The following is a 17,221-nucleotide window of genomic DNA, read 5'->3' on the forward strand; positions in this document are numbered from 1 at the left end:
CAACTTAACTGATTCAATAGAAAGCAGACAAGTTGAGTGCATTTATCCGCATAAGACGTTTTGGGTTCGAATCTCACCCCCAATTACCGTTTTGTAGAAAAAGGAAAATAACAGAGGTCCACGGGCGCCTTACTCTTATCCTTTTCGTCAATCTTGTGGAGGCCTAGTCCGAGCCGACTTCGACTAACTCGTGGTTGGAAGTAAACGAATTGTTGGGAGATTCTGTGGCTTTTGAAAGCAATGAAGTAAAACCTTGCCGACAGGCTGTGGCAGCGATTGAGAGGCAGCACTTTGTGGGCAGTGGCACGTTAAGAGCCAGGGGGTGCATTGCTGTGGATGAGCAGGAACCTCAGCAATGAGGGCGATGGCACGAGACTAGCATTGCTAAGGCTCATCTAATGTCCACATGGTCAACTATAAATTCCATGGAAGCGCAGAGATTTTTGAGTGGAACCCGTTGTGTACAATCATGTGTCTTATCTCGTTGATACGGAAAATGTTCTCCACCTCATGAGATAGATACATGGCTCTTACACATAAAGGTTTGGTATTACATATTGCATACCAAGAAACTTGCTCAAAAAAGAATGGCCAAGGAGAAATACTTCTTTTACAAGCAAACAGATTAGACCACATAAATGTCTCCTCTCTATAGCCTATAGCAGTAACTCAATTCATGTTTGTAGGTTGGGAATGAAAATCTTTGGTAGCATCAAGGATCTTTAGCTAGGATGATATTAATACTACCTTTGTTAGTTGTTTAGGACTCAGACTGGAATGGATAAACCGCTATGTTCTTAGGAGAAATGATAACATTGTGTCCGACCTGCAGGCAGAAGAATTACTCAATAAGGAAACTTATCGATTCCAATCCCCGCAGAACAGCACGATTAGAGGGAAAAAGTTTCCTTCATGCTGTAATCCCCTCGTAATGAAAAAACATTCACCTCTACCTTCAATACATTACGCCTAGGCACCAAACGAGCCCTTGAACACATATCAAATCCATGCTACCCTTGAACACATATCAAATCCATGCTACATAAGACGAGCAAACTCACACCCCTAAATACTTCCTGGTTTTCAATGAACTGGTACCTAGTCATCTAGAATCATGGTGGCAATGGTTGAAATTGAGTTTGTTATATGGATTTGCGATTTGTGAGTGATATTACGATCGCCTCATTTCCAACTGGAATAAGAATTTGAACATACAAATCTCAGAAGTTAGGAAATTAGTCACAAGCTACGAGGGATGAATATAAACGATACAGAGCATCTCAAATCAAATCTTGCCAGAACGTAAAAATACAACTCAACAGCATACAAGAAGTGAACTAGTAATCAATTTCAACTAAAACCAGAACAATACTATAACAATGCTAACGTACAACAATGAAAAAAAAAAAGGCCATCGGCTCCTAGGTTAATTCACTGCAAATCTGCAACAAGCAAGGGCCAAAAATCCTAACGGTAATACAAACAATAGCACAAAGCCTAGTACCTCGGTTAACTTACTTTCGAATGCAATGCCAACCGGCCACTCTAACCCTTTGGCTTTACTTACCCTCCTCCTCCTCCTCCTCCTCCTCCTCTTCCCCCAAATGGGTGGAAACTAATTCCCTCTGTACCAATTCAAAAATTACATCTCTTCGACGGAGCCCCAATTGAGAGACTCTTCAATTCCCTGTCATGTATTGCTATTTACACCAAACAAATAACAAATGTACAAACTTTGCCTTCCTTAACAAAGACATTAGCACAACGTAATCAAAAATACAAGAACCCCAATGACAGAACACTAAACCTCAATCAGTTGTCTTCCAAAGCCCAACCCTGGCTCCTCCTCCGTGATGGTCTACTGAACACATTGCCAGACCGACTTCTCGAGCTTCTCAGCCTGCCGAAAAAAGAGAAGAAATTGCGAAAGGCCTGAGCGAACCCCCCACTCTCTCTAGCCCTTCTTCTAGAAGGCCATGAAATTCTACTAGGAGCACCGGCCGTATTGAACCCACCATCCATCTCGGTGTAAACAACCGGAAGCTCGCGCTCCGCAGCTCTTCTGCCTCCGGTGAACCTCCCCACAGCGAATCCGCCACCAGGCAATCTCCAGATAGTCAACCCCACTGCCTCTTCTTCTCCAACCACGCCATTGTTCTCTGGCGAAGCCATGCCACTGCCACGCGGGCCTCTCACATCGGTGGGGAGCTGGTGCCGGCAAACCGGGCACGAATTTCGGATCGAAAGCCACGGGAAGATACAATCTGAGTGGTAGATGTGCTTACACGGCATCTCCCGAGCTTCAGAGTCGAGCTCAAAAGCCTCTTTGCAAACGGCGCAGTGCGACTCCGTCGAGACGTGGCTGTCGGCGATTTTGATGACGGGCATCGACTCGATCGCGGCTTTGGACGCCGGAGGGTGGTCGAGCCGCGCGACACCGTTTTCCAATTGGGTCAACTGGTGGAGCAACCGGTCGAAACCCGAACCCATTAAGATATCCGACATCGACGACGGCAGCGGGCGGAGACCCATCCCGGCTCCATCGTCATAGAACAGCTCGAAACTTCCCGGGTCGGATTCTGTGTCGGGTGGGCCCCGGAGAACGATGACCGGGTTAAACGAGGACCGATCGCGGCCGCTTCTCTGATTCCGGCGAAGTATAGGTGGGCTCGGACTCTGCGAAGCCGGGGCGCTGTCGAGGAACATCGTGGCGGTGGGAAACGGGTGGTGGACCGGAGACGATCGGGTCGGGGTCGGGATCTCTTCGATAAACCCAGCTCCGCAATCGGGGCAGAGGATCGAATCTTGGGTCCGAACCCGAACATGAATCGACCGGCTACACGCGTAGCACCAGTAGGACGATGCGGCCATGGAAGCCATATGAAGGTATCGGAAACCCTAGAAATGGCAGAGAAAGAGGGAAGGATGCTTTCTTTCTTACGTTTTCGAAATTGGGAAAAGATTGAATCTTTGTTGAAGTGGAATCGAAGCTCGGCGACCCAGATGAATGCAATTGAAATCTCGGAAGCTCAGATCGTCGAGATTGGAGGCCCAGTGAAGCAAGAGTAAAGAGGAGAGAGAGAGAGAGAGAGAGAGAGAGAGAGAGAGACGTAGAGAGAAAGGAGGGTGAAAATGAGAATAAAAAGGTTTTGAAGGGGGTAAAGCGAAGGGTAGCGCGTTGTACATTATAGCGTGGTACTTACGCTGTACATTCGCCAAAGCGATGAAATGAAATGAAATGAAATGAAATGAAATAAGAAAAATAAAAAATACCCCTGACTTTTAGTGCTTGTTCTATTTTGGTCTTAAAAACTTTAAAATGCTCTCAAAAGTGGAACTCTTTATAAACTTTTCACCATCTCATGTTTTTGACATAGTTCCCGCTCTAACATTATAAAATATTGTGTTAAAAACATGAGATGTCGTAAAATTCATGAAGAGTCGTACTTTAAGAGAATCTCTTTAACGTTTCTCAAATTTTAATTGTTCCACCGATGCCATACTACAAGTACAAGCGATAGTGACTAGTGAGGGTGAGGAGTATATTTTTTCTATTTTAAGGACAACTCTAAATTAGACCAATTAAATTGATTTGGTTGGTTTTTTCGTTTTAAAATAAATGTTTACCCAATAATAAGATCATGTGTTGTATGAATCGAATTTTGATTATAACATATAGGTTACTGTAATGTCTATATAACATCATTCTATTAACTTTTAAACAAACTCATTTTATGGGCTTTTTTTTATACTAGCGATGTTCTATTTTGAACTTATATGAAATTCATGCATAGGGAATCTTACTTATCAACAAAAAAATTATATTTGCTCCTATCATGCCTCAAAAATCAAGCCATGTGCCTCAAATCCGAAAACACAACGCTCACTTTTTATATGCTCGACACATGTGATTTTGACATGTTGTCACATGCCAGATTTTCAAGGCATGACAACTCCAACTAATCTGACTATGCTCGTGCCTGAGCTTCATGTCCTCATCAAAGTACTTTTAAATTCTGAAGGACCAACTTAAAAGACCAAATTGAAAAATCCCAAAAACTTTAGGGGACAAATCCAAATAACTAAAAGTGATAAATAAGGAAAATAATGGGTACGTGCTACGCAACTGCATACGCAACGGAGTGTCTCGACTGCCGTGGCAAATGGGCCACACAAAGACGACACGTCGTGTGGAAATTGTTTTTTATTTATTAAATAAGCGAAATGAAATGAGTGGGTTTAGCCTTACGATATAGCAATAATACAGTTTAAATTCATTTTTTATGATAATCGAATTTAAGATCTCACATTTAAAATAAAGTAAAACATCACTAAATCGTAGCACTAAATGAAAATTATTTTAGTAGATTACAGCTCTTTAAGAGAGTATCAGGAGTGGCAGCTCTCCTATTGAGGAGGTATCGTTTGCTATGCAAATGGAACAAAACGAAACGGAATGAGATGGAACAGGACGGAACGGAACGAAAAGGAAAGACAAAGGTTGATTATCATCTGACACTGAATATTACACGTTTCCACCACCATTAAATAATACATGGTATAATTAAAACACTATAATAATTAAAATAAAATATCCAAAAAAAAAAATTATAGACATTAAAGTATTTTCCACTTTGCTTTTTTCTTCTTCCTCACCAAAGCATGTCTCTAACTTAGAAAAATAAAAATAAGCCACATTTTCTCTCTCAGATTTTTCTCCAACTTTATATATATATATATATATATATATTTTTTTTTTTTTGAGTAATTCCCATTTTACTTCTCTCAAGTTTTATCAAAATCACACTTTACTATTTTTACCTTTTTCGTCTTACTTTCATGCCTAAAGTGTGATTTTTTTTGCCACTTTAAAACTTTCTTTAACCCAGTCGTTAACTAATAATGTGACAGGATCTTGACCCACTAATTCTCACTTTACTACTTTCAAGCATCATGAAATTCACAATTTTCTACCACACCTAAAGTCACGTTTTGCTCCCAAATTCATACTTTAGTTAGCTTGAGCGTTTAGGAGCTCCGTTAAAGTGTGACCTAGCGCTTGACTGAATGATAATTGTGCAGAAACATGGCAATCTGGGCCTCGTGACATATGAAACAATTAAAAAAAATTAAATGTTTCTTTGGCAAAAAAATTAAAATAAAATATAAGAGTAAATGTTTTTGCCATAATTGGGCTTTTGTCCACGTGTTAGCATATGTTGCTCTTTATATTTTTGAAAATTTTTAATTTGCCAAAAACTTATTTCAAAATTTTCGCTTGAACCATCTTGTACACCTTGCGGTGACTACAGCATTAAGCTTCTACATAGATCGTCCATTGACATGGCGCTTGACCCACTATGCCGCGAGTCTGCACAGTTAAGCGTCATGCCATGCTTTAGTAGAGCCCTTGTTGCCCAGACTAACAGAAGTATGAATCTGGTGTTGGCAGCGTCCTTCTGCCATCCTCTTGTAACAAAAACAGTAAATTCATTCTCACCATTTCTTTATTAGTTTTGATTTTTGGAAGAAATGAAAGGAAAGACGAAGAACCTGTTGGAAGGAGGGAACGTCAGCGAAAAAACAATATGCTTTGATTTTGTGTTTTTATTTTTTGAATAGGTGTAAAAATAAATTTACATATTGAATTGAGTTTCTAAGAAGTGTTCAGCTTAAAGAGATATTAATAATTTAATTGAAAATAATACGGATGTAAAGAGTAAGTTACGTATAGAGTGAGGTTATATGAGCTTAAGTAAAATTTTCTCTTTTCCTTACTACTTTGCAGCTGTTGCTGTCTAATTGCATCAATTGCTTTGTGTTTTATCTTTCTTTCACAAAAAGAAGACAACCAAAGAAAAATATACTTGCTTCTATATTACAAAAATATTTTAATTGAATTACAATGAGAGAGGGGAAAAGGGGGAGGTACAATTACAAAGAGGGGGACTCTGAAGGCTAGGAAAGTGATGGCAGCATGGAATGTGGTGGAATGTGGTGGTGATTTGGGGAAAAAGATTTTATTTGTTTTTGTAAAGAGTTTGTATCCAGATAAAGGGACAAAAAAAGTCTTTTAAAATCCATACAAATCTTTAATGAGAAATTCTCATAAATCATCTAGAATTTATAGGAGTTTAAGAAAATCTATTAAAATTCAATAAAATGTGGACTTTTAAAAAGTCTTTTGAAATCCTTCAGAATTCTAATTGACTACACCCTCTAAGTTTTAGATACACTCTCATCAATAATTCTACATATTAAAGAAAGTTAAGGTTTCATTATAAAACTAATTAACAATATAGAGATTAACCCATAACTTATAACCACATGCAAGGTATTTTCTTTTCCCGATGTAGGATGTCAAGCCTCAACACATACCCATTTTATGGATTATATGTTTGTTCTTTCCGTCACCTGGTTTTTATATGTGATGAGACGATAGACACATAGTTGTTGGAACTTATTTGGATTTTACTAATTATAATTAAGGTTAATTATCCATATCAGACAATAGAGTTCAGTTAGGAGTTAATGACTTGGTTAATTGAATTTCCTATAATGTAGGACCATAAGGATTACGTGATGAAGTAGAGAAACACCCCATGATCGAAAGACAAGCGTAATGCTTGCAATTATCAAACTGATGTCCTTAATGGGAGGAGGTAGTTATGATGAGATGTCTGTAGATGTCTATAGATGTCTATATATACTTGGTCTCTGCTCAAGGAAAGTTGGTTCCATTTTTTGAGATAAAATATAGATCCATTACTAGAAGAGAACATAAGGTTTCCATTGAGTAGAAGATCAAAGTAAGAGGCTTCAATCTATGTAATGGCTTCTTCAGGTAAAATCCTGAACCATTGCTAATACCAGTTCGTCAAAAATAACACGTGTGCATGTCACCAAAACCTTGTAGTATTAACCCTAGGTTTTATTAAAGTTTACATTTGGTATGGTTATGTGTTTTTAATTCCAAAAAAGTCAAAAGTTTTAGAGTGTTTTAAAATCTTTAAAACGGAGGTTGAAAACCAATTGGACATGAAAATTAAAATCTTGAGATCCGATAGGGGAGGGGAGTACTATGGTAGGTACATGCAAGGTTCCTCATCCCATGAATATGAGATTCATTCTCAACACCTCCTCACATGTGGAGAATTTTTAAGCTTAACACATGCACCCCCTCACATGTGGAGAATTTTCAAGCCTAACAAATGCACAACACAAACAGGGTGTGGAGCAATTGTGACTGTTGAGCTTCACACATGGGACAACCTGCTCTAATACCATGAACGAAGTTAGAGTTCCACCATGAAACCAATTGGGAATATAGGGAGTAGCCTAACTTACTTATAAGCCCATGCAAGGTCTCTCCCCCCGTAAATGCGAGATTCATTCTAAACATGCATGCTATATGGTATCCAGCTAAATACGAAAAGACCTTTCAAATGAGGTTATGGGTTAAGCACTGTGGATAAGCAGGTTCATCTTCTAAATCACCATAATCTCCAAACATTGACTACATTTTTGTTTGGGCATATAGGATAAATAACTCACTTTATTTAAAGTATATAGAAGGAAGAAATGAAAAAATTGTGCCCAACTTGAAGATACAATATGCATTACTCATTAGGAAACATATTCATTCAAATTAGACAATTGTTCAATAATATGCATTACATAAAAAAAAAAAAAAAAAACTTATTTGCCTATATTTTCAACATACCTTAAATTAATGAGCTATCCAATTTCATTCAATCATAGAGACTAAAAGAATAGAGACTAAAAGAGGATCTATATATAACCAAGAATGAAAGAAAATAGCTTAGTTATGGCACAACCAATGTAGTGATTGATTCCATGTATGATTATTAGAGCTTTCTTTGTAAGTGATCATGAAATCAAAAAACAATTCTCACTTTTTTGATAGTTTTCAATATATTTGTGGCTAAAATAATTTGGTCTCGTTTGGTACAAATGATTGAATTAGAGTGGATAATACTTCAAATTTAGCATATTTGATGGTAAGATGAGAATGATTTTTCATTTTTAGAGGATTAGACATAAAGAAAATGATGTGATTAGAAGTGAGAAGTTTTCTTCTTGAGTAATTCATCTCCTGTCTCCAAGTTGGTCACAATTTTTTCATTTTCCCCTTCCCCATACCTTGAAAATAGTATGTTATCTACTTCAATCCAATCACCATACCAAATAAGACCCTTAAAGATTTTGAAACTAGTAATTGTTAAGCACATTGTGGTAATATATTGTTTTTGTTGTGAATAATATGTGGATAGCCCTCATGAATAGTTTGTTACTATTTATGCACAATATTTTCACTATTCATTTGTGGAAAATTTGTAAAATGATAATAATCTCATTAGACTTGGAAACCTAGATCGCATCGTTTTTTACGGATCTCGAGAACTCCCATGAATGCTCGGTTGTCTGAGATGGTGGTGCCAAGACTGACTCCACTTAAGCCTCCCTCTTTTGTGCCTCCGTCAACCCCATTGTCATCTATGTCTCTGTAAGGAGGTTTTTACTTTGCGATGTCATGTTCTCTGGGCCATGCAAGAATAACGCCAGTCTCTGGTAGCTTTTTTTGGATTGAATTGGTTTTGTGTGACCTCCACAACAACCCAGCTGGCTCTGGATTTTGAGATTGGTAAAGACAGACAAAGAAGAAAAAGGAAGGAGGGATTATGGAATGGTGTTTCAGGCACCGTGTGAAAAAGGATTGGAAATGTGGAATTTTGGTGTATGATGTTGAGACAAGAAGAAAAGGACAAAGGTTTCTGATAATGCATTGCACCATCTAAATAGTAAAATAAAAATAAAAAAGGGGAAACGGGGCCATTTTGGAATGGTGTGTAGCATCATGTGAAAAAGGAATAAAAGCAAAGTTCTTGAATGGTGTGAAAAAATGAATAAGAAAATAATAAAATAAAATAAAAGGTAAAGGTTTTTGGATGGTGTTACACCATCTGAAAAGAAAGAAGAAAAAATATATATATTTATTTATGTGAATGGTGTTGGCTTAAAACACTTTCACAAGTTCTATTTATTTAAAACAATTTATTTACAGTGGGTAGAATTATTACCCTTTGCTTTAAAACTTTAATATTTATGTGCATGGTGTTGGTTTAAAGCCCATGTGACAAGTTCTATTTACTTTAAAGCAATTTATTTATCATGGACGGTTTTACCGCCTACTGCTTTAAGTTTTGATTTATGTGAATGGTGCTGAATTAAAGCCCTTGTCACAAGTTTTATTTACTTAAATGCAATTTATTTACTATGGCTGGAATTACCGCCTATTGCTTTAATTTATTTATTGTACTTACCTTTTGTTATGATAAGTATATATAGGGCCCAAAGTTCCTTGATAAATCAGAATCTGAGTTTCTTGATCCTCATCATATAAAATGATTGGAAGTTCCATCACGCAAAAAGATCAGGTATGAAGTCCCTTGATCCTGAAAATCAGGACATGAAATTCCTTGATGAGTATCGTAAGTTTGAAGTGCCGCAGTGCCTCAACTTAATTGTAATAAAAGCTATAAAAGTCTCAGTCTACAGACTATTTAATAAGGACCAGAAGTTCCTTATGTCCATACTCAAAATGGTTTAGCAGAAGCATTTATTAAGAGGATGAAATTGATTACCCGCGCTCTACTCATGAAAATGAAATTGCCAGTTTTGACGTGGGGACATGTCATTTTACATAATTCACTATTAAGTTTGGTTGAGACCAGTTACCAACCATCGATATTTCTTAGTACAACTCCTGTTTAGGCACCAGCCAAACATTACACATTTACGAGTTTTTGGTTGTGTTATCTATGTGCTTATTGCACTGCCACAACGTACTAAAATGAGGTATCATCGCTGATTGGGCATTGATGTTGATCACCATCTATCATTCAATATTTGGAACCCTTGACGAGGGATATGTTTACTGCATGGTTTACGGACTGTCATTTTGATAAGACAATTTTCCCGCCATTAGGGGGAGAAAATATCGTTCCAAAAGAACAATAAGAAAATATCATTCCAGAAGAATGATAAGAAAAGACCGTTCTAGAAGAACAAAGAGAATTTGTCTTATGATTCACGAAGCAATCAATGAGAAAATGACGTAAGAATAATTGAATGATGCAACGAAAGTGATGAAATCATATACACTTGCTGCAAATGTGCCTACAAGAATTGATGTCCCTATTAGACAAAATTATGATGCAGTAAATGATTTATCTGTTGCACGCCTGAAGCATGGCATACCCTTAGACTCAAAAGGTTCATTCATTCGAAAAAAAGAAGAAGAATATGGCAGTACTGAACTATTGCGTTCCCGAAGCATAACTATTGCATTCCAGAAGCATGACAGTTGCTGCCTAGATGCACGTCCCAGAAAGTACAATCCACGGACATGGGAATGTTGATGTCTCATGCATGGAGCATGATAGACATATAGGTTCCAATGACTCAACTCCCAGAAGTGGAGATTAAAATCCAAGCTCTATAACGCTCAAGAGAAGGTTATGATCCGCATTCTCTAAATTATGACTATCCTGAAAGAGATAGTGCAATGCCCTTGAAGAGGCAATGGATATCCAAAGAAATGAAAAGCTTTTATGCATGCACATGCACATGAGAATATGGGATCACGGATTGATGATAACCAATGGTAATTTTGGTTTTTACAAGTAGTTACTAAATTCATCAATGAGCTGTGTTGATATTGAGTCCCGTTCTTTTTCGTCAACAAAATTATTAGCCAAAATGGAGAAAGGCAATTCCATTACAATTTTGTAAGAACGTGGAAAAATAGACCTATATATTTGAATATAATACAAATAGCCAAAAAATGTTGAACCAAGGAGGTTACATTGGGCATTTGTAATACAGTGAAATACACTCACATGATATGACACAAGGTATTGAAACCTGAAATTATACTATTGTAAACAAGTTCATATGAATGGAGAATTATATACGAAGGGTTGTGAGTCGTCCACATCATATCTCCATAAGTAAATCCCTTAAGTATACATGGGAGCAAATTGCTATGTATAAATTTCAAAGGAAAATGTGTCATGAAGTATAGAAAATCCCTGAAGGATTCAAATTGCTTGAACTAAGCCCTCGAAGCGTAAAGCATAAATTATGTATTCAATACCAATGGATGGTATAAATTGTCTTAGTGAGTACTATCATTATGATATTGTTGCAACATACTAAACTCTCTTGCAAGAGTCAATGACATTAAATTAGAACTCCTGAAGAGTTGATGATATTAAATTGGGACTCCTGAAGAGTCATGAAAGATTATAAAGTGTTGATAGAAATATTGTCTCAAGCTACAGATCGAACAATCTACCAACACGAATCTTATCCATGATGTCTATGATATTAAAAGAACCATATGGATTGAAGATTATGAGTTGAATACTTAAATGATGTAGACACTAAGAAAGATCATTTATCTTCGTGAGGGTAAAGATAAATTAATGTTTGGTCCAGAAGTACCACATCTTAGTGAAGTATATGCTTTATTGTATTTGGCACAATACACTAAATAAAATAAAGTTTATCTATTAATATCTCCGAGAAATTACAAATGTGTGCATACATATGAGTTAAAGCAAACAAATAGGATGAAGCCTTCACAAAGGTTGCTCATGTGAAGCCTCAGTACTCAGAAGTACCCCATAATGATGAGGCACTGGAGATTGATCATGTGGCACCCTAGTACTCAGCAAAACACCATAAGGGGAAGGCATCGGTTGCTTTCGAAATCTAGCAATGAACCTTTGGTGATCACTTTAAGTCCGACTTTCAGATTCCTGCAGCTGGTCGTGCTTTCTTTTCATGCTCGTAGAGTAATTATTTGCAAACACGTGTAATACTCTATTCTCGTACTTGAGCCCTCTGATCTCTTGTTTAAGACTTATCACCTCAGCCATCAATGATTCAACATGGCAAGTTTGAGCAAGTTGGCGTTGACCCATATTGGAAACAGAGTCAGCACACTGAACACTGAGAGCCAAAGAGTCTTGAACGGCCTACTCATCAGACCGTTTTGAAATGATTCTGTTATCCTTTGAAGTGAGAAGATTCCTAGCTACCACAGTAGCGGTTATGTTATTTTTCATCACAGAGTTCCCAACTGTAAGAGGACCATTAAAAGATAAGAAGGACGGACGCCATATGTTATCCTGACGCTGCTCGTCTGTATCACTCTTAAGACTCAAATCTAAGCAAATGTTAGATGGGCAAACCATTTTTAGAAATGATGAAGGAAAAAATGAGGTCAAATAAAATCTCAGAAGTGCAAGAAGGGGAAAATTTCTACAGACAGCAACTTTCTGAGCATACTTTTGAACACAATGGATGTCTTTATAAAAGAAGAGGCAACATAGCTACTTGTTCAGAGATCGAAGAGGCACCGCTCTCCGAATTTCAAAAGCCATATTTTCCTGAATAAAGTTCGTTGGCATTTTTCAGATGCAATCTCAGCTTTTTCTGATATCGCGTGCAACTTTGTCAAAGATCTCTGACAAAGTTGAAAACACATAAATCTTACTGTCCTAATTACACCACAGTTGCTGACAAGAGTAAAGGCACAACACCACCACTTGTTATTGAAAAATCTCTATATATGTCGGCCTCCGTTTCCCATAACAAGGCAGACCTGCAAAACTCCTAACTCTCTCTCATTGTTGAAATGCATCTGCAACCAAACCTCTCAACATACTCAGTTTCCTTTCTCTCCGAGAATACCTCTTCAAAACAAGTCATGCTAGAGCAAGAGTACCTCATATCATCAAAGACGAGAGTAAGAGTATCTCATATCATGCAATCTCCCTGTCATTTCCTTTGTCATTGTTCTTACCTGCAAAGACAAGAATAAAGAAAGCCATATGTCGGAACCTTCACTCCAACTCCCGGTAAGGAACCGACTGCCTAGAACCTTTCTTGATTGCTTACCTAGTATTGCTCTCGAGTAGCCATCTTCAACTATTGTTGGAGCTGGGTCTCCAGTCACCAAGAAGTGATGAACCATCTAAATGCAAGGGTTGCATTCCACTCCTGCATCAGAAAGCAAATACTGCAGGAGAATATGCCACACATGCTTGGGGGAAAACCAGGGAAAATACTACTTAAGCAAGGGAAACAAGTAAGGCAAGTGAAAATGATACATTGAAGTATGTGGAGACAAGCGCAACAAACACTTGCTGATTCATTCTCGACAAAGCCGAATATCACTTGCCACGTGAAACTTCTCATGGTACAACTTAATTCAAGATCAAGTTTCGAAGCTTCTTGAAGAAATCACAAGTCCGATTCAAGATCAAGTGTCCACCACCCTTGAATCAAATCTACTCCAGATAAAAGGAGTAAATTCATATCTTTGATGCAAGTTTAGCACAAAGTCTTACAACCCAGTTCAAGAAAAAACATGTGGAAAGTTAACAACAAGTAAAGCACCTCTTTCGACAACTCTCCTCGCTAAGAGACTGAAGCATAATGATCAGTGATCAACCTAAATAATTTGACATCAGGGGGAGATACTCATTAGGGGGAGCATTCAAAACAGATCAAGATTTTAAAGATTCAATCGAAGACTTGGAGCCATCCAAGAGGGAGTGTTGTGAATAATATGTGGATGGCCCACATGAATAGTTTGTTACTATTTATGCACAGTATTTTTACTATTCATTTGTGGAAAATTTGTAAAGTAAATAGTGTTCTCTTTTGTTTATAAAATGAATGAGAGATGAAGAAGGTTGTGAGACACACGGGAGAGATAGGAAGGAAGAAAGGATGAGAGAAAGAGAGAGGAATAGAGAAAAGAAAGGAAGAGTAAAGGAGATAATAGAGATAATTATCTTTGTACTCCTATTATTCCAAATTATAATGAAAGCACCACTGCTGCTCCAAGGACGTACTCCAGTCACACTGACTGTAGAGGAACCTCGTAAATTTTGTGTCTTGCTTCATTTATTCCACTGCATCCACCGTCGATTTTACAACAGTTTTGGTTTATACATTTATATCACACACAGCTTGATCAACATGTACAATGATGTAAATTAACAATAATAACTCATTTGATTAATGAACCGAAGAAAGCTACCATTTTATTACGATGATAATATTTAAACTGTTAAACAGTGTCTTGTAAAGGTCAAATTTAATAATTATGTAAATTGTTAATTGTATTTGCGTTGTGTTTGAAATTGCCATTGTAAACACACACAACTGATGGAAGAAGAAGAATTAAAGAAAAAAAAACATCTAGTAATTAACACAACTAGATTGTCATAAGGAATTTATAGCTTAAGTGAATATGAATACTTCATGCACTTGACTTTGAAGTCTTTAATTCGATTTAGAGCTCGTTTGAATGTGTTTTTAAAATGATTGGAAACGTTTTTGGTGAAAATGTTTTTAGAAACCAATCGTTAGTAAAAATGCAAGTAAATCCTAGAAAAGCACTTAAAGTGCTTCTTGGAAGAAGCATATAATTGGTGCTTCTTGCAGAAAGCACTTAAAGTGTTTTTGGAATCTCAAAATATTTTCTCTAAAAATGTTTTCATTTATTTTAAAAGCACATCCAAACGAACCCTTATTCTCTATAATCCCACAACTGTAAAAATAAGAAGAAAAAAAATTAGGTTGAACTCCATGTTCGGAAAATAATTATGTATATACGCTATGTTGTGGGTTCGATTCTCACTTACTTCTGTCGCTTTACACTATTTAATCATCTAACTCTATTGTTTATAAAATAAATAAATAAATTCAATGGGCCTCAAAATCCCTAATCGTACTAGCAGCCCTCAAGGCGGCAAGGCCCAGCAACTCGTCTCTTCTTTTCAGTCGTAGAGCAACTCAAAAAGTCCAGAACGTTCTGGAGGTTTCAGGAACTTCAAGTCCGAGCGGTGCAGCATCTCCTCGACGCTTTTTCCTATAAAAATCTCCCGCTCCTTGAAACCGTTTCCTTCATAGTTTCTCGTTCGTTCATTTATTAGCAGAGAGGAGAAAACCGGAGATTTTTTTAGGGTTTAGGGTTTTTGTTTCCGACGAAGCAACAATGGCGGACGGCGGACCCAACTGGGAAGGACTGCTCAAATGGAGCCTCGCTCACTCCGACGGCACTCGCCCCAATCGTAATCTGAGGTAATTATCTCTCCCTTGCCCCTAAGTTTCATAAATTAAAGCAATTATTTCGAGTTAGTTGAGATTACATTGACTGATTTGTGCTTTGTGTTTGATAGCGAGGAGGAACGGAAGTGGTTTATGGAAGCGATGCAGTCCCAGAGTATCGATGTTGTAAAGAGGATGAAGGAGATATCGCTTGTAATGCAAACTCCTGAGGACGTTTTGGAAGCTCAGGGAGTTACTCCTGCTGACATAGAAGGTATTTTCCTCCCCATTTTGTTGAATTTGATTAGTAAAGTTTTCATTTTTCGTTCTTTTTCTGATGAGTTTTCGACAGATTTATTAACTTTTTGGTGGTAACTCTTTTGGGTTTGTGGCAGATTTGTTGGATGAGTTGCAGGAGCATGTTGAGTCCATTGACATGGCCAATGGTAACATTTCTTAACCCCTTTCTTGTACTAGATTTTTTTTTTCGTTTTAATTCGAGCGATATTCTAATCTAATCTAAACAACGTGAGAATTTGAAATTGGGGCAGAGGTGGCACACTTAACTAGACTTTGTTATCGTATATTTTCAGTGTCTGTTTGTGTATTCATATTAAGGTCTTGGACTAGCATAATGCTAGCTGAAATTTGTAATCTGGCATGTCTCATTGGATGTATGTATGTGTTCTAGATCTTCACTCCGTTGGCGGTTTGGTCCCTCTTCTTGGTTACCTAAAGAATTCCCATGCTAATATCCGTGCAAAGGCTGCAGAAGTTGTGACCACTATTGTCCAGAACAACCCCAAGAGCCAGCAATTGGTTATGGAAGCGAATGGCTTGGAATATCTGTTTACTAATCTAGCATCTGACCCTGATGTCACGGTTCGAACCAAAGCCCTTGGAGCAATTTCCTGTAAGTACTGCATTTGGTGTTATGATGAACTGTGCTGTTTAGTCTCGCAAGTTCTTGTGTTTTAGTTTTGCGCGTCTTCTGAAAGGATATTGATGTATAGCTTTTGCTCGGCAAATTAATTACCATGCAGCTTTAATCCGGCACAACAAACCCGGTATCACTGCATTTCGTCTGGCAAATGGTTATGCAGCCTTGAGAGATGCTTTGGCTTATGACAACGTGAGATTCCAGAGGTAATGGTGTGTTACAAGGATTTAGTTACATCTTCATTTCGTTTCACTCGTACTAAATTGTATATTTGGAAATCTTCTGTTGTTCATGACTTCATTTTTGCCTCATTCAGTATCTCCAATATTGAAATTTCTTGTGAAAATCAATCATTTTTCAGGAAAGCTCTGAACTTGATTCAGTTGCTACTGCACGAGAATAGCTCTGATTGCAACGTAGTAACGGAGCTAGGATTTCCACGCATAATGTTGCACCTTGCCTCTAGCGAAGATCTAGAAGTACGAGAAGCTGCACTTCGGGGCCTTCTTGTGCTCGCTCAAGACAAAACTGATGGGGCCAATAGTAGGTTAGCTGATGAAGATGAGAAGTTGAAGCAATTTCTTCAAGAACGAATTAAAGGTATAAGTTCGATGTCTCCTGAAGATCTAGGGGCAGCTAAAGAAGAGAGACAGCTGGTGGACTCACTCTGGAATGCCTGCTACAACGAGCCATCTTCTCTTTGTGAGAAGGGGCTTCTTGTTCTCCCTGGGGAAGATGGTCCGCCACCTGATGTTGCAAGCAAGCTTTTTGAACCTCGTCTTAGAGCTTTCTCTCTAAATCCTGCTGATACAAAACCTGCTACGGAGACGAAAGAAGCTCCTCCTTTGCTGCTAGGATTAGGTCCTCCATCCGAGGCTGCAAATGCTCAAGGTAGCTCTGGTGACAGAGATGATACGAATGGTAGCTCACATTCGAATTAATGGCGTAGCCATTGCTGTTTATGTTGCCTGTATTTAGCTCAGTGAACTTGTTTTTGTGTATCATACTGTTTTGTTGTAATCTCTGTTATTCCCCCTCACCCCAAAACTTGTATTTCTATTTGGATTCACAGGAATTTTTGCTTGCATAATTTATACAATTTGGTCGTAAATTTGTTTGGCTTACAAA

At 37.8% G+C, this 17,221-nt stretch overlaps 2 protein-coding genes across 2 annotated transcripts; one reads left to right on the forward strand and one right to left on the reverse strand.

Moving 5' to 3' along the window:
* Positions 1-1,278: 1,278 nt before the first annotated feature.
* LOC126593310 (probable E3 ubiquitin-protein ligase RHC2A) lies at positions 1,279-3,126 on the reverse strand. Its single transcript, XM_050259348.1, has one exon. The coding sequence runs from the start codon at positions 2,878-2,880 to the stop codon at positions 1,813-1,815; it is 1,068 nt and encodes a 355-aa protein (XP_050115305.1). The 5' UTR covers positions 2,881-3,126; the 3' UTR covers positions 1,279-1,812.
* An 11,773-nt stretch (positions 3,127-14,899) lies between these two features.
* Positions 14,900-17,221, forward strand: LOC126593309 (hsp70 nucleotide exchange factor fes1-like). Its single transcript, XM_050259346.1, has 6 exons — positions 14,900-15,186; positions 15,285-15,427; positions 15,549-15,599; positions 15,845-16,066; positions 16,197-16,299; positions 16,455-17,221. The coding sequence occupies exons 1-6, from the start codon at positions 15,101-15,103 to the stop codon at positions 17,032-17,034; spliced, it is 1,185 nt and encodes a 394-aa protein (XP_050115303.1). The 5' UTR covers positions 14,900-15,100; the 3' UTR covers positions 17,035-17,221.

Source organism: Malus sylvestris, chromosome 12 (assembly GCF_916048215.2).
Source record: "Malus sylvestris chromosome 12, drMalSylv7.2, whole genome shotgun sequence".
NCBI lineage: Eukaryota > Viridiplantae > Streptophyta > Magnoliopsida > Rosales > Rosaceae > Malus > Malus sylvestris.